Here is a 12,686-nt window from a genome sequence, read left to right as displayed (position 1 = left end):
TTATATTGACAAAAAATATATTATGATTATAATCCATTTTCAATGGATTATAATTAATTATTTTGTAAATTTATAGATACTGACCATATTATGACAATAAAATAGATTATGATCCATGGGCGTTCGGTGCAGGACGCCACGTGAACGAACTCTCACTTGCATCCTATCTTTACACAGCCACAATTTGACCAAATTTGACAGGAATAACACCATGCGAAAATATTTGTTATGCCAATTATCTTGTGTCGAGTTTTAAAAACTCTCAATAGTGAAAGTAAAAAGCAGGGGTTGACTTAGAAAGGACAATAAGATGTGTGAGTGTGATAACGCTTGAAATCAAGTTGTAGCTCCAGATTTTCCCAGAACACCCTTTGGTACTGTTTCAATAGCCCTATAATTTTTCTAAAAGTGCCTCCGATGTCAATGTATACTAATTTTGTGTGCAAAGCACGCGCCAAAAAACGCAAAAACGTCCAAAAACGACTGTGTCTAAAAACGACAGCAATCAAATGCCCTGGAATGTGCAAAAACAATAGTGCTCACGCTGCATTTTGTGAGTACTTGCTTTTTAAGTTGCATTTACAAAGCGATATCGAACAAGCGAAGATCTACGCAAAGATTTTTTCAGCAATTGGATTTTAAAAATGCATTAAAAACAAAAACACAATAACTTATCATTAATATTACTTTTTCTTCGCATACTAATTCACGGCTCATCCCTCATAGTTTGACCTCCATGGTAGTAAAAATTGCTCCTCTGTGATCTGCTCCAGCCGTGGCCTGGTTCCTCCGGAATATGAAATATAGGTTTCTCAATCGGATCCGTCCAGCCGAAAGGCCTTTGATCTTCCACCTTCTCGACCGCAACTGGACGATGGCGAGTCGGCGCCCGTCTCGGCGAACCCTGGATACCTTTCTCACCCCTGGCGACGTTGGGTTTCGGTGGTTCAGGAAACATGTAGTTGTTGTGGTTGTCGGGTAGTCGTTGGTTTAACTTGGGGTATCCTGGGGGAACGTAGTCTCCGAACGGGTAGAACCCTGGGAGAGGGGGTTGCTGGTCGTACATTCCGGGGATGAGTGCACGTGTGTTATTGATTGCTGAGACCCATGTTCTGAAAAAAATCAAGGTAAGTTAAGATTTTTTATCCGAAATTTACGAGCTGCTCAGCTCATTACGGAAGTTTGCTGAACTTCTTTGGGCCGAAAATTGTTATGTACACCTCACCTCAAAAGCATAGAGCAAGGACAATTATAGACCCTGGAGCCACCGATCTTTCTATTGAGAAGCAACTCCTTTGCAACTTTAATATCTCTCCCCAGTTAGGGCTAAGACAAATTCAAGCCCTTATCTTAATAATAGTTTAACCGAGACGTCATTCATGTCAAAGCATTTTCATAAAATGAATGCAGTACTTCATTGGTAACAGAATGCATAATTTAAAGCTACTCAGTGAATAATGTCTATACTTTATGCAGTTTCAATAAAAAAACCAAACAAGATATTGGAAACCGGTTTTTCAAAATGAATTTTTTTAAATAGTCAACTGTAATTTCAAGTTGCCAAAATCTCATCAAGGAAACGTCCAAAAATCTCGGCGAATTTTCATTCATTGAAGTCAACTAAATCTTAAAATTCTAACCAGAAATTGATAGTCAAAATGAAGCACTTCAACTAACTTGGCGTCAATGACAGTTTGGAAGACAAAGTAGAAGTTCTGCTTGTGTCCCCTGATGAGCACCAGATGGTCTCTTGTGGCCCACTCAGGCATCAGGGGAAGTCTACATATCAGTGATACACACACATTCACTCTCACTTTACCAACTCATACGCGGATGCTTTTTACCTTATAAAGCAGGTGTCGATGTAGTTTTTTTGGGATTAGATTTTCAAAAAAACTAAAAATATCGTCAGCTTTTTGTAGATCGAATAAACTGATTATTTGAGCTCTGCCAAAACACTATAAGACCCTATTTTGGTATATTTTTCTGCGACACTGAAGTATTGGAAAAAAACGGGCCAGCACTTATTGGACGGGCGCTCTTTCTTGTTTGGTGATTATCGGCGTCTGTGGCATCTTCAGCAAAAAAACTGTAGGGCTGGTTGACCAGAATTGCATGTCTTATTTAGTAGTTAGGGGGGACCTTTTGGATGGTCAGAGTTGAAATAATAAAAGATGAACCACATTAAATCTGCTACTGATTTCAAAAAATTACTGGAATCATGATTTTAAAAAAGTTTCTCGAAAATACTCCGAGGCAAAGATTGCAATCCAAAAATCTATTTTTCAAAACCCATCATTGCCCAAAAACTGCGGTTTCCTAAGAAAAAATACATGTTTTTGCTCAATCAGGTCTTTCACTTTTTTCAAAAATTAAATTAATTGTCGATAGAAATGGTTAACTGAAAAAATTGTCTTGCATTGATGAGATGCATTAAGTGGATGTGTGTGTAAAGGGAAAGTGCCTGCGCTTTGGCACTGGAATTGAATCTGCATGGTGTATGTCAAGCACATTGCCTCTAGTGTTGATCATGCCATTGCAGGTGCCATAGGGCTCATTGAAGAAGGCCAGCATGCCATTCGAGTAGAGAGTGAGGAACTCCGCACTCCAGAAGTCACCGACTGAAAGTTTTTTTCGATATCAGAACACTAAGCTGACTAGAATTTTTGTACAAATGAAACACAAAAACTCAGCTCTTTTTTCTTGCCCCCACCCCACCTCACATGAGCATCAGTTTTATGGTGTCACGAGTGGTTTTAGAAGGTTAATTATGAAGACCAAAAAGGTTTTTTCATAGCCTAATTAGTCCGCATGTCAAAATTCACAACAATCGGACACTGTGAATAGCATTTTACTTGTAAAATTTTACAGGTGAGAGAAAGGAAAAAGAGCCAAAAGTTAAAGTAAAACTAAAGTTGAATTGAAAAAAAAAATGCAGTTAGAAACAAAAATTGACAGCCAAACTATTTGACCGCTGCCGCAAATTGGTATTTTACTGGCTCTTCATAAATATCAACTGATCAATCTACTTTTAGAACTGCTTTCGTTCGTGGACTAGAAAAGCTCGAGTGTACGAACAAGACAAACAATAGATTGAAAAGCACCTACACCTTAATGAGTTTAGGTCCGGGGTGGCCTTCTCACCTTCTCATAGAGTAATTTCAGATAGGGTACACCGTCTGTTCATCACACTATCTAATTTTCGGCGGGTATATTCGTGCAACTTCTTAGTCTAATACCGATCCTAATCTTACTCCTATATTTCCTAGTCTCAATAGATCTAGTATATACTGGTATTCTTGCGAGGTTAGAAGAGAGGAAGAGCAACTGTTTCTAAGTTAAATTATTTCTTCTCTGGCTGAAACTATAAATAGTTTCAACTTTACAAATTATCATAAATTTTAGTAATGTATCATGATTGGTTTGTTCTAAATATTTATTGTTCTAAGAGATATAGTTGGATATAAAATACTTGTTATAAACTGATTCCATTAAGACGCCATTTGATAAAGATCCTAGTTCAAAGGATCCTTCATGCCAGACATTTTATATGCCATGATAGTTAAAGGAAAAAGGGATCCCGTAATTAAACAAACTCAAGGGGCTTATCAACCAAAACCAAAACATCCTATCGGTCAAGTAAGAAAAAAACAATGAAGTTTCCACTATAACTTTTCTTACTTAAATAGCTTCGTCATTCACTTGGCTTCTGAGTTTAAATTCAAACCTCTCAATGAGGGGTTTTTTGAGAAAGTTTGTTTAGTTTTTCATGATAATTTTGTGATTTATCAAGTTTATTTTCTATTTTCCACTTTGCACATTTCACTTTGTTCTCCGGTTTATTGTTACGTACGTCCTTCAACGTCAGTTTGATAATGTGAAAGAAATCTAATACTTGCTAGTCTTAAAACGAATTGTGTAGAGCTAGCAAATATGGCTGGCGCAACTTTTGCAATTTTTGCATGTTGTCTCGCTTGCTTGTGTAACCGCAGTGCGTTAAAGTTCTCAATGTCGAAAAAAAATCGTTTGGAGTCTCCTTTACTGCTACCGAAAAAAAATTGCTTAATATGATCCAGTTTAATCAGTTTAAAATGTGTAGTTTTTTTTATTTTGGCTTGATTTTGGCTTGGAATGGGCAGTTTTTGACATATGGATCATTTGTCCTGGTTAATTTTGTCATGAGAGGTTTGGTATGGTACCTTGGCTCTTTTTCCTTCCCATGGAATGAAAAGCGCCAAGGAATGAATGAGAAATATGGTCCCATTAGTAAATTTTTTCACCAAGCAAAATTATCTATGTTATGACAACGTAAGATTGATTTTTCAAAACGGAAATTCAAATGTGGAGGTGAGCGTGGAAAAAAAAAACAGAAATCTTGTGACAATTTGCTTACTAGTTCACGCTGACACGTTTCATTGCAGTTTGGACTATAGAAATTAACTCTAAATATACTTTTGCATAAAAAGCATGTAAGAAAAAACCAAATGAGGGAACTAGGAAAAACCCAATTTTGTTCACAATATATAACTTATAACTTCTTCGTCGGGCAAATTTTTTTATGCTAGGACATTTTTCGAACAGTTTTTCCAAGCTGAAAATTGTATGTGCGGGAGTGGAAAAGTGTTGAGCCAACTTGATGTATCAACTTTTTGAAGTGTAATAACTCAAGCTGGCTTTTTTGCGTCTTATTCTAAGTCTATATTATTACGGTTTGTAAATTTGATCTAACCAGAATTTTTAATGGAAAAGGTTCTAGCATACAATTTTGGCTCTTTTTTCTTCCGCCAACCCCACATAAGCATCGATTTCATGGTGTAACGAGTGGTTTTACAAGGTTGAGTATGAGGACAAAATATGTTTGTCATAACTTGATTAGTCCGTATGCCAAGTTTCATAACAGTTCAACGATGTGAACAGAAAAATTACTCAGGTGGGGTAAAAAGAAAATTTTGTGGGGTAAACCTACAAAATTTGCAGGTGGGGTAAAAAGAAAAAGAGCCGGTACCTTTGTCATAATACCAACAACAAACTTTAAATTAGGTTTCTTGAAAAACACTCAGTAAGCAATTTTGCCGACTCAGTTTTGTTTTTGGTGGGAATTAACCTACCTGACTCAATCAGTCGAGTTAATCATAATTAGCACAAGTTTAAAGTAAGATAGGGCTGAGTTAGGAGAACTTTACTATAGTTTCAAGCAGTATCGTGCCAGGGGAGGGAGAGAGGGCTGTGATCACCATTAAAATCTATTCCGATCGCCAGTTTTTACTCTACGACAAATTTATTTTTATGCCATAATAACTCTTATAACCAGTATATACTAAATTTGAGATGGTTGAGAGTTTGTAACAAAAAACTTGAGTTTTGGCAATAGGTTACATTACATGTCCTAGTACGGCAGTACCCTGGAAAGTTTTTGGGTTTCAACTTAATATGGAGCTGAAAACTGAAGATTACCGAGATATAAGAAGTTGCAATAAAATTTTGAAAAAAAATACGCCGCGAAATATTCATGCGCACGCTCCTGGTTGGATTTTACAACCAATCGGAATGAGTTATTTTACATGGAGTAGTCCAAACTTTGATCCAAATCAAATAATGTGTTGTAGGATTTTAACTTGGTTAATTTAAGAGCGAGGAGGTTAGCTTGATCCGAAAAAAGCACTGAAAGGACCATTTATTTTTTTTATGTTGAGTAATCTTATCAGACAGTTTTTTTTGGTTTTTAAAAACTCAGTTTTTCGACTAAGTGGATGTCAAAAAAATAATTTTAAGAAAATAGTCGACTAACTTTTTCTCCAAGTGTTGCCGTTCTTGAGCTCCATCGCAGTTGCTGAAACCAACAAAGAAGCTTGAATAAAATCCAAAAATTAGGACAAATGAACACTACAATAAAAATCAAAAAGTTGTCCAATTGAAACCAGATTAGCAAATGATAATTTTCAAAGCATCAGGCTCGAACGCACCAATAAATATTTTTTTGGGAAACTTACGTTTGTAGAACTGTCTGAAAGCAACATCTTTCATCACATTTCTGGGTCTATAGTGACCAAAATGCTCGTTATACCACGGGGCATCCACACTCATTTTTGGAAGTTTCAATCCCAACTATTATTTCAATCTTTTTCACAATTTTATCTCGATTGTCAATTATGATAAAGCTTGTGCTTGAAACAATTGTGCTTAAAAAGTCAAACAATGAGTGAAAAGTACGAATTTTGATTGAAGTTTTCAATTTGTGATATTTTTATTGCTTTACAAAAGTACTAAAATTGCATGGAAACTTGGTCATTTTACAGTCAAAAACTGTTCATGCGATCAAAAAATACTCAAAGTGTACTCACCTGTACATAGGTAATGTAAATTATATTATCTGGTAGTAAAACAAAAAAGAAAACATGCAGTGCCGTTTAAACTGCAGGCACAAAAACCATGAATACTTTTTTCTGCACATGACTTGATACATAATATGCATTGTTTTGAACAGCAGAAAAACAAAAAATCAACAACAGACCTACAGAATTGTTACTGAAACATCTTTGATTCTATAAACAATGATTCGATATGGCGATGAAATCACGACTAAAATTGAAGTCGCATTCGTAATAAAGTTAAATGAGTTTGAAAATATTTGGTCTAGACTTCAGCTCGAATCAATATGTGCCGAAACAAAACTCATTTGATTTAAGTTTTTAAGGTAAGCTTGTTTTTCAGCCGCTCCGTTCAATTTTGAACATAACATGTTACATTTATTGTCCAGAGCATAAGGTTAAATGATGTAATTTCAATCTCAAATTAACATAATTAATTATATCAAAAAGAGGTTTTTTTACCTCTGTCCCACTTTGATCATGGCGTCTGACTTGAATTAAATATCATGATAAAAAAACTATATCTGCCAGCTGACACAAATCATTCAGAACTGATTGTCAGACAAAGGCAGCGGAATTAAATCTAAATTGAGCAAACTCATCTTTATGTCACCTTGCTGCATTCTAAATTTATTCTAGGTAATATTTAAATGAGACTGTAGTTAATAGTTCGAATCTTCTTATCAGTTGCTGGTGTGGTATAGACCTGTATTATTTTTATTATATGCATTGCTATTATGTTTTTACATAACGTACGTTGGTTATCAAGGTCAACAATGTTATTTCTATGTGCTAAAGGTGTCGCTAGTGGCGATGGTAAACAATTTGAACTCTCAAGTTGATTCTTTTACGTCTTTTCATAAAGTCTTACGTTGCTAAGTGCTGCAAGTGCATATTTTGGCGCAGTCAGAGCGAGAATGGAGCTAAAGCGGTCCAGGCGTTTTTCCGAACGGTCCATCCCAAGAACCACTGGTATATTAGAAGGATTGGGCTCAAAAACTCCAGTTAGTAGTCATTGCGAAGGAGAAAAGGAGAAGGTCATTGCGATAGAGAAAAGAGAATTGCTTGAACAGAAGTACCTGAGGGAAAAACGTATTGCACATTGGAGGAGCCGGTGGGAATTGAGGACGTGAGGATGCGAATGGGAAGGAAAGGGCGAATCAACACAGCCATTAAAACAAGATGGAGAGAAAAAGAAAACCGACGGGCGCAGGACAACAAGCAGACTATTGCAAGGCAATACCCGGGCAGGGCAGACAAGAGACTGAAACCTAAAATATTTTTATCGTGAGAAAAGCAAAGACAGAGGCACTATTTAAATCAAAAGTGCCATCATATGAAGACTGTCGAGGTTACTTTACGGAATTGTGGAAACGCATTTATGAAGGAATCCAATGTGACGAAACAAACGTTCACGATATTTGAAAAAAGACAGAAGAAGAATGAAAAAATGATGGGTACGAAAATTATTTTTGGCACTTCGAGTGATCTAACTCGAAGACAAGACTTTGGACCAGAAGAAACATTGATTGTGCGAGATGGACGTATTCAAATTCAATGTGAGAAAATAGAATTTTAGAAATCAACAACGTACGAAAATTTTGAGCCCTACTGACACTCTCTTACCAGCAGTAGTGTGAGACCGAGGAGTGTTAATGTAAAAAAAATTAGTGCAATTATCCCAAAATTTTGACGGAGCCGTTCTAGCCCATTGCAACCAACCAAGTCAGGACAAACTCAGTTTACGACAAGAAGAGCCAGTAAAAGTTCTCAAGCGACAAATGCTTGTCATATTTCATAATTGTGCTAGCCTGCTAAAATCAAACCACCTGGATAAATGTCCGTCAAAGAACAATGTTGTGTTTGTAACAATTTTAGCGGACGAGCTCATTTTGACAATTACCGAAAACATTGAGGTTGATCAACCTGAAGGATTGGACGAAATTTTACAATTTGAAACAAATATTTTCCGACAATTCGGTAATAAAGAAGACGGCAATAAGTTTGGCGTGTTTGCTTCCAGGACGGTTTGGAATCGAACGGCATAGAAAAATCGGAAACTTACTTATATTGCATTGGAGATGCGCCGTTGGCGAACTCAATTCCAGTCAGACTACACGAGTACGTTCTCATTCAATTCATGATAGAAGTTTCACCATCTGAAATTGAGCAGTGTAGTGTTGAAAACGTTAGTCGTTCAATAGTAATTTCCAAAAGATAATCAACTTGATCTCACAAAGTTAACATTCAGAGTGGTTCTAAAGATTATCCAAGGGTGACAGACTGTGCCAAGGATAACACCTACTAATAGATTAATTTAGCATCACGAGTAACAGTTGATTGACGGCTTGCAATTTGAACTAAATAACACTATACGACACTTCCCCTTCAATAGATGAAACTTTAGATGACTGAAAATATAACGACATATGTTGATTATAAATGACTGATAAGGAAATACTGACTGCATGTTTGAAGAATGATAAACGACTTTTCTGACAACAAGTTTTATCAACTAAAAAAGGATCACTTAGCAGTGATGGCGTTTGAGTTTTAAGTCACAAATGACCAACCCTCTCCCTGGGCTAGAAAGTTTGTTTATGGTTCAGTTTAACTATTTCTTTAAGGTCACTTCTTTCCCTCTTTTTCATTCTGATTGATGAAGTCAATCATCACCCCTCCCATCTTGGTAACCGCAGTTCTTTTTCTTCCGCTTCTTCGAGACGCTGTAGATCCTGTTTCGTCCTGGCTATCCCCCTGACTGCTATACGAAACCAGTCTGGCCTTCCTTGTCGTTCCCTTCTTTTTACCTGGTGCTGGCAATGACGCTGGCAGTGACTGGTCCCCTGGATTTGGCGCTGATGGATCCCTTGGATTTCTGTTCAAAGCGCCGCTGAGTGCCGGAATTGTGTCTTGGTCGCTTCCAATATCCACGTCTGTTTGTGTTATTGCTGTTGGTCCTGTTTGTGCTATTGCTGTTGATGTCTCAGCGCATGGTTGTTTTGCCCGTTTGACCAAAATAATCGGCAAATCTTCGCTATCTTCCGATTCAGAACCACTGTTCTCAAATCGGCGCCCGGTTTTCTTCCTTTGCTTTTCTGGAGCAATTCGTTTTGTCGCTCGCTCTTTAACCTCACGCGGGGTTGGCGGTCATAAAACCGAATGTGATACTGCTTTTGTCTTTTTTGACTTTGGCTTTGTGGCCACCCCCGATTTTCTAAGCACAACTCCATTATTTAAAGTTAACGTATGAGCACTTTCTGCTTTAACTTTCGAATGAAGTTGTTTATACCTTTTGAGATTTCGGTTTCCAGTTTGGTGGAATATTAATCCAGAGGCTCCCAGTTTTCTGCTGGTGCTTGCGGATTTGAGGATTGACGGTTCGTCGTTTTGTTGGCTGATTGCTCATTGGTCAGCCGGCGCGCGTGGTTCCTATGCTTAATGCGTATGCCAAATCCGATCGTACGCCCCAGTTCGTGTCAGTAGGGTGTGGCATATACATCGCATTTGGGTCGGCGTCATCTAAACAAGAATTTTTTGTTTTTATAACCCGTGACCAGTCCAGATTTTGAAGAGATGGTTTTTTAGTAAGGTTCCGTAAGACCGTGTTCAATTCTCAACCATGATGCGCCTCGATTGGTGAGACTTTTCATGTTGCATTCTTTGAAAATCTGAGAGCACCAAGGGCCATTTCGATCATTTTTTCCAAGGGTTTGGGATATTTTTCCTGGACGAAAGTCAGAATAGAGTTTTAAGGACTACCAATGGCACGCTCGACGCACCCAGTTGCCCGATGATCGTTCACTGGTGATTTTATGATTTCCGTGCCCTCCCCATTACAGAATGCTTTAATCTCGTTTGACATTAAACTCGTTCCCTGATCCACGTGAATTTGTCTTGGCACCCCATGATTTGTTAAATAACTTTTAAAAAACTTCAGTTTTTTATCAGACCGATTATTTCCACAGACCATTGCCAATGGCCAACGAGAAAACCGATCGACCGCCACTAACACATATTTCCGGGATTCGTTTAAATAATTAATGGAGCCCTTCGTTGAAATAATTTAAAGTTCTTAACGGCGGCGGTACATTCGGGGCAATCTTCAGCCATTAAAGCTATTGATCAACAAGTATAAGGGTACCAAACGTCTTTTGCGGCATCAAACATATTGGTTTTTCTGTGGTGGTAGGCATGAATTCGATTGTTAGTTGCAGTTTGGAGGTTCATGGGTATTACCAGTTTTTCATCCATCCACAATACATTTCCCTTGAGATAAAAATCGTTGACGAAATGGAAATAATAACGGTTCATAGATTTAATTTTTTCATGAATGTTAGGATCCTGTGAAACTATGAGGTCGCAAATTGCGCTCAGTTGGGGGTCAAAAACATAATTAGATTCGATGAATTTTAGATTAAACAAGTCAGGTAAAGAGGTAATCTTATTAACGATCTTGCAATTCCGAGGAATAATTGACATACATATTGAATTTGTATCCACGGATGATATTGTCTCGCCTTTGAATGCCGAGAGTAACGAAAGGGTAGTGTTTGTCCGAACTTATTTTGTTTCTTTAGTTATGGCGTCTAGAGATATATTATTCTGCGGTAATTCTTCAATCTCATCACTGTTGCTGTTTAGACTCGGGTGTTGCTTCAAGAATTTCTGCCGTTTTTTCATATTTCTATCCATTTCGGTTCGAGGTTCTGAGTTTTGGAATTTAGAACTTGATGGATTTAAACAATTTTTCTTTGATTGAGTAATAGCACCAACTAATTTACTGCGTATTTCGCGTTGCCGTCGGTTTAAACCATTTGTTCGATTCTGATTGGTCGATTTCCTCTCGCATGGCGTTCCGCCCTCTACCGGACAAAACTTTCAATCTATTTATAGGTTGTTTACTTTCCGCTTTGATATGCGGTCTCTTGGATTGATAATTGGAGGATTTGTATACCCTGGATGCACTACTATCATTGAAACCGAGAGCGGCACGAATTAAGTTGATCTTTTCCACAGTAAACACGTACTAATTAGCGTTGCTTCTCTACTTGGATGACGTGATAAAAAGTCCGCCACCCCGATTTTCGCCCCTGGTTTATGTTCAATTTGAAAATCAAAGGGAATGAGCCGATCTAACCAACGCGTCAAACGGCTAAACATCGTCTTGTTTTTCTTATTGTTACCGTTTAACAGAGAAATTAACCCTTTGTGATCTGTCACGATTAAAAAATTCCGGCCCAGCATGTAATTTCAAAAATATTCAGCCCCCCACACAACTGCCATCATTTCCAATTCATTTGTTGAATATTTCTTTTCCGCTTCGTTAAGATATCTTGAGGCAAAAGAAATAGGTCGCCACCCTTCCGGTCTTAACTGTTCCAGTACGGCACCTAGCCCGTTATGACTTGCGTCGCACACTATACGAATGTCCTTGCGGATATCGAAAATAGCAGTTCAACACTGTTAGAAACTCGTTCCTTAAGATTTTCGAACGCGTTCTGACATTCGGGGGTCCAAATGTATTCATTACTTTAACTGAGTAATAGTCGCAACGGCGCGGATGATTCAGCTAACGCTGGCAAATACTTATGAAGACTGTGTATCGACCCCATGAAAGATTTTAACTGCGTCAGAGTCGGCGGCGGCGTTAGCGCTTCTATCGGTTCTGTTTTCGGTACCAATGGAGTTATTCCAGTAGATGTTATTTTGTGGCCTAGCCAATCGCATTCCCGTTGGGCGAACTAGAATTTTGTTAGTTTTAGAGACGTATTTTCCTGATCCAGTTTTTTTATAGAATTTTCTCTACCGTTGCTATATGGTCGATCGCGGTTCCCTAGGTTACAACCAAAATATCGTCGATGAACGCATGCGCTTGCGGATATTCTACGAGAATATAATTCATTGCGCGTTGGAATTCCGCTGGCATGGTAGTCAGACCAGAGAATCCGGGCTTGAACCGGTACATACCCGTCAATTGAACTCCAATGAGAGAAAAATTGCATTGTACACTTGTTTCAGCGCTAAACGGCAGTTGACCATACGCATATAGTAGATCCATCGTTGTGAAAAATATGTCCCCTAATTTTTTTTTCTAATCGTCTGTCCCACTATGTCCATTAATTGTTCAATATTCGGCATTTGGTATTTGTTCTTTTGCGCTTGTTTAATTAGTTCCCTTGACTCGAGCGCTAGTTTTACGGACCGATCCTTCTCTACTGTTATTACGATTAGAGACACAAAGTATTTATCCGAGCATTCCGTCATATTTTCGATATGACCCTGTTTCAGTAGTTTATCAATTTCAGTATCCACTTT

The 12,686-nt window shown here is 37.9% G+C and overlaps 1 protein-coding gene and 1 long non-coding RNA gene across 3 annotated transcripts; both read right to left on the bottom strand.

Annotated features, from left to right (window-relative positions):
* Window positions 1–670: 670 nt before the first annotated feature.
* Window positions 671–6,444, bottom strand: LOC134856469 (uncharacterized). Of its 2 annotated transcripts, none has more exons than XM_063872740.1 (5): window positions 6,342–6,444; window positions 5,789–5,830; window positions 2,465–2,621; window positions 1,678–1,779; window positions 671–1,112 (listed from the first exon to the last, which is right to left on the bottom strand). In XM_063872740.1, the coding sequence occupies exons 2-5, from the start codon at window positions 5,820–5,822 to the stop codon at window positions 707–709; spliced, it is 699 nt and encodes a 232-aa protein (XP_063728810.1). In that variant the 5' UTR covers window positions 5,823–5,830; window positions 6,342–6,444; the 3' UTR covers window positions 671–706. The 2 variants fall into 2 exon arrangements, with proteins under 2 accessions (XP_063728810.1, XP_063728809.1); XM_063872739.1 differs by lacking the exon at window positions 6,342–6,444 and adding an exon at window positions 5,991–6,308.
* LOC134856471 (uncharacterized) lies at window positions 2,616–5,510 on the bottom strand. Its single transcript, XR_010164821.1, has 3 exons — window positions 5,455–5,510; window positions 3,145–3,195; window positions 2,616–2,657 (listed from the first exon to the last, which is right to left on the bottom strand). It is a non-coding gene; the product is annotated as an uncharacterized LOC134856471 (long non-coding RNA).
* Window positions 6,445–12,686: the final 6,242 nt, after the last annotated feature.

The sequence above is a fragment of the Symsagittifera roscoffensis genome, unplaced genomic scaffold (assembly GCF_963678635.1).
Source record: "Symsagittifera roscoffensis unplaced genomic scaffold, txSymRosc1.1 SCAFFOLD_210, whole genome shotgun sequence".
Lineage (NCBI taxonomy): Eukaryota > Metazoa > Xenacoelomorpha > Acoela > Convolutidae > Symsagittifera > Symsagittifera roscoffensis.
Note: the sequence above shows the minus strand (reverse complement) of the source record. Positions and strands in the feature narration are given on the sequence as shown.

What these genes read in the sequence shown, in the direction of transcription:
- LOC134856469 (XM_063872739.1), bottom strand. Translation starts at nt 6,084, where the DNA reads ATGAGTGTGGATGCCCCGTGGTATAACGAGCATTTTGGTCACTATAGA. An exon ending in TTTCAGACAGTTCTACAAAC is followed by an intron (nt 5,831 to 5,990) that starts GTAAGTTTCCCA and finishes TGTTGGTTTCAG; the next exon opens with CAACTGCGATGGAGCTCAAG. An exon ending in ATTCCAGTGCCAAAGCGCAG is followed by an intron (nt 1,780 to 2,464) that starts GCACTTTCCCTT and finishes ACTGATATGTAG; the next exon opens with ACTTCCCCTGATGCCTGAGT.